At 32.2% G+C, this 4,650-nt stretch overlaps 1 protein-coding gene across 1 annotated transcript; it reads right to left on the bottom strand.

The window, feature by feature from the left end:
* Positions 1 to 894: 894 nt before the first annotated feature.
* On the bottom strand, positions 895 to 4,266 carry LOC134278928 (eppin-like). Its single transcript, XM_062761237.1, has 6 exons — positions 4,227 to 4,266; positions 3,078 to 3,264; positions 2,439 to 2,510; positions 1,984 to 2,106; positions 1,435 to 1,614; positions 895 to 1,062 (listed from the first exon to the last, which is right to left on the bottom strand). The coding sequence occupies exons 1-6, from the start codon at positions 4,263 to 4,265 to the stop codon at positions 1,040 to 1,042; spliced, it is 624 nt and encodes a 207-aa protein (XP_062617221.1). The 5' UTR covers position 4,266; the 3' UTR covers positions 895 to 1,039.
* Between the last annotated feature and the right edge of the window lie 384 nt (positions 4,267 to 4,650).

The following is a 4,650-nucleotide window of genomic DNA, read 5'->3' as shown; positions in this document are numbered from 1 at the left end:
TACCTGTACAATTCGTTCTCAGAGGAAAATGGTCGAAACAATGAGGGGGTTTTTTTGGCATGAAGAGCCTCATTTAATTAATTTGTACATTTTATACAAAACTTAAAATCAATATCGATTTCTTTTTTTTACGAAAGGAAGTATCTTCATACGAATTTATATAAAAAGAATAAAACAAATCACTGATAAAGCAGAAGTCACTTCTATTTTCAGAAGATCAATGGACATAAAATTGCATTGCATGAACAAATCTGTCTTATTCTATGGGAGGAATAAAAATCATTGACAGAATGTAAATGTCAACTACAAGTCCTTAAAGTCAAGGAACGTAAAAGTATGACAACAGTGTGACAGATTAGTTCATCTTCGGTAATGTTTGAAGTGACATATTTGCATTTCCATCAACTTGTCTTTTCTTTTCAGATTTACAAAAGAACACTAAAATATTTACCTGGATGATTTCGGAGGAAATAAATAGACAAAGTTTTGTCTCGGGGACTTAGCATCGTTTTTGAGGAAGGGGGCATAATCAACTTGCCTAAAGATAATTTAAGACAAGCACCCTGTACATATACAATGAAATTAAATCTCAAAACATTATACATTATCTCTAATGGTATTTTTTTTATTTCCAGTATATCAATTTATCTTTTCTGTGTGGATGACAAGAATTCTGTTTTACGTGTGTTTCATGAATTAATATTAATAATAATAGCTGTAGCTTTTGCAGAATTTTTAAATAATTTTTAAATTATATTGTTTGGTGATTATACATTGTATTGAGAAAATATCTGATCCATAAAAGTCTTAACTTAGCAAAATGAAACATGGTATTAAGGTAGAACGAAGGATCAAAGAAATATACAGAACGAGTTCATTCTTTGTAACTGGTCTTTATGCGTATTTAATACGTAAAAAACAATTGTAGGTCATAGGGTGAATACAGCTCGTAAAACATTTCAGTTAAGCATAATTCATCACGTTTCTGGTTTGGTGCATCATTGATTACTCTGCTGAGTGACAGGTATGATCCTCTCTATTAACCACGGCGTGGAGGACGAACTGAAAGAGAAGAAAACAAGGTTGTGTTTTTTTCATTCACCTTTTTTAATTAATCACTACGAAAGAGACCCATGTCTTTTCAGATTCATTAACCTAATAGCTTGGATTTTGTTTTGAATGAATTTCTTTGTTAAGTTAAATGCGTTGATTGTTGTTCATTAAATGTTTCTTAATATACATTGGGTGCTCTTACTTTTCATAGCGACCAATGACATCTCTTAAGGGGAATGTTATTATAATAACAGTTCAATTTAATTTCAGTATTACTTCATTCATTTACTAGTTATAGTGATAAAACACATGCTGACAAACATTGATTGACGTAAGAGGTGTTAAGACATGTTACATGTAGGTACACGAGGCACAACTTACTTCTCTTCCTGCAGCTATTCAAACAATCCTGCCTCGTTCTGAAATTATTTTTATTTCCATGACATCCACTATAAGTAAAACTTAAGCAGAAATTGGTAGCTTCATCGTACCACCATCGTGAAAAGCTTCCATTGCATCGACCAACGACTTTTGGCAGAGAGCAGATATCTATTGCTGGAGCTAAAATTTAAAAAAATGCCTTTTTGAATTGAATATTTGTATTTAGTACAATAACCCAAAAATGTTTTATGTAAATTGTATGCTGTATCCAATTTAAAATCTTAGTATTGTAACCTTGTTACTCTTTTAATGTTAAAAGAGGGTTGTATCGTTAAAAATCGATAGATTAGTCCAGCTGCAGAACTGTAGCGTTATGTTTTTTTTTAGAAGTCTATTGCGAGCTCAAAAAGTAATATATAAAACTAAATAGCTAAAGTTCTGTAGCTAAATTAGCTTAAGAGCGTTGCTTTAATAAATAATAGATTATCAAAAAATTCTCCTCTACAATTGTTTTGATACGTATTGGATTATTCTATATATTACACTTACGTTCAACACATGTTTTCTGTAAACATCCTATACTGCCCGTGATACCACAGGTACATCTACTACAACCGTCAATGTCCAAAAAGGTTTCTCCTACGTTGTAAAATCTACCATTGTGTCTGCATCCTAAATGGAAAATGGAAAAAAATAACTTTGCAATGCCTAGCATTTACTTCTGTGTGTACCCTTTATTTTGGTTTCTGGAAATATTTTTTTTAAAGTCTTTAAACGCTTAATTGTTCGGAAAGATAGATAACGTAAAATTTTATTAATTTATCGAGTATCACAATGTCCGTTTTATCTTTCTCTTTTGTATTTATATCTAGTAAATCATTACATTCTTTGATATTTTAATTATCTAAAACGAGGAGTAGGAAGTATTTCCCTTGCTATAAGGTAAGCTATGCTAAAAACCATTTCATATTTGAAAATTCCAACTAATATAAATAAATTGTTACCTTTCCTTTGTTCCACTACTGGTGACACACACTCTTTTCTACAGGCACATCCAATCGAACAACATTTTTGATCTGCACAAAAAGACAATCATTAAAATTCATTCGAATGAAATTTATTTGAGATAACAAACAGTATTCAAGCTCAAATTTCCATTTAGTAGTGCACATTGTAGAGCAGAGCAAACGCAGGTAATTTAAACATCAAAGGTTGGATCCGGTGCTATGGAGGAGTAAGCATCCGCAACCGACCTATTGACTTAATGATAGATTGTACTTGCCGACAAGGTTATTATATCGACCATAGAATTTTTACACCGAAAACTTTGAAAGAGACTGCTGCCTTCCCCCACTTTTGATCGCTTGTTTATATCATTTTATATACAGTTTAGCCTTTTTGAAAAAAAATTCTGCCTGAAAAGTATATAGACAATAAAGATTGATTGTTTGTTTGCATGTTGCTAAACGTCCCTCTCGAGAAGTTTTCAATCAAATGGAGACACAACCACTTGCCGGTGGAAAGCTGCAAATTTTTGTCCTATACTCGGAACTCAGGGCCATTGAGCGGTGACCATATTCACTTCCACAACAGTTCAAAATGTAAATTCCTTAAAATGATCATAAGTACATTTCTTTTAATACCTCCCGGACAACTGCGGTCCACCACACAACGCACATCCTGCCTGGTACATTCACACCGAGCAATTACGTTATATTCCGGACATTTTCCTGACTTTGTTGGAATGTTAGGAAAAGGAAAAGGCAAACGGATTGGTGAGCGAGGAAATCCTGGTAGTTCAATCTGATTGGGCATAAACTGCGCGCACGACTGTCAATTAAAAAGAAAAAAAGAATTTTACTAGATTAGACAAGGATAAAGGGTTATCTGCTTATCATGCTTAAAAGTTTTTATTTATTATGCGCTCGGATCTTTAGATATTGTTTTTTTCCTGTCTGTTTGTCTGTCTGTCTGTTGTCAACTTTAACCTTCAACAAAACTTTTGAACCATGAGAGATAGGGACTTCATATTTGGTATACATACACCACCAAAGAAGCTCTTGCAAATGACACCAAGGTCAATGACTTTGTGACCTTGACTGTGACCTATATGCTAAAAATAGCTTTTTGGATATCTCACGTTAACTTTTGAACCATGAGAGATAGAAACTTCATTTTTGGTATGCATACCCCACCAATAAAGTTCTTTCAAATGACACCAAGGTCAATGACCATGTGACCTATATGCTAAAAAATATCTTTTTCGAACTTTCTCCATAACTTTTGAACCGTGAGAGATAGAGACTTCATATTTAATATGCATACTCCACCGATTAAATTCTTTCAAATGACACCAAGGCCAATGACCTTGTAACCGTGACTGTGACCTATTTGGTTTGCATACTACACTAATTAAGTTCTTTCAAATGTCACCAAGATCTTGTGACCTTGAATTTGACTTATCAGCTAAAAATAGTTTTTTGAACTTTGTTTTCGCCGGGCGCATAGTGTTTCTCAAACACATCTTGTTTTTTGATAGTTTAACTAAAAAAAGGACATAATCATCGTGACAAACAAATGACTTATAGGAGAGAACTATTTTCTATGATACGTATTAATTAATAAATGGAAAATCTTTAAAAACAGGTAAAATTGATCCGACTCTTAATCTTGTTTCCTGATGTAAAGTTTCAATTTGACAAAAATTAAACAGAATTTTCTATACAAATTATCCGAGAAGATATTTATCTGATGACTAAAGATAATTTACTTGTCCGTATCATGATACTTACTTGTGCAAACAGAAGCAGAGTAACAAATCCCTTTTCCATTTTTGTTCTAAGAATCAATTGCCGAGAAAAATCTACATTTAATCTTAAACAGCTATTTATACACTTACTTGAACTCATATGGTAAACATGTAAATTTGAAACATCAATTTTGTTAACTTTGATCATTCAACTACTTTTTTTATTTCACGTGGTCTAATTAATACTAGTATTAACTGCGTTTTACATTTAAACTTAAGAACGTCAAAAAAAAGTAATTGAAAACTGATTAAGGTTTCACCAAAGGTCAGGATATCCAAACATATATTTTCTCCAAACCTATGTGAGGTATAAAATTAAAACTTTAACAGTGTTTGAATATATCATTGATTAACAGATAGAAAGTATCATTGGAAAAGAAATATCTAAAAATATATATGCATTTTTT

This window comes from Saccostrea cucullata, unplaced genomic scaffold (genome assembly GCF_032062105.1).
Source record: "Saccostrea cucullata isolate Sc308-1 unplaced genomic scaffold, CSIRO_AGI_Scuc_v1 ctg6586, whole genome shotgun sequence".
NCBI classification, from domain to species: Eukaryota; Metazoa; Mollusca; class Bivalvia; order Ostreida; family Ostreidae; genus Saccostrea; species Saccostrea cuccullata.
Note: the sequence above shows the minus strand (reverse complement) of the source record. Positions and strands in the feature narration are given on the sequence as shown.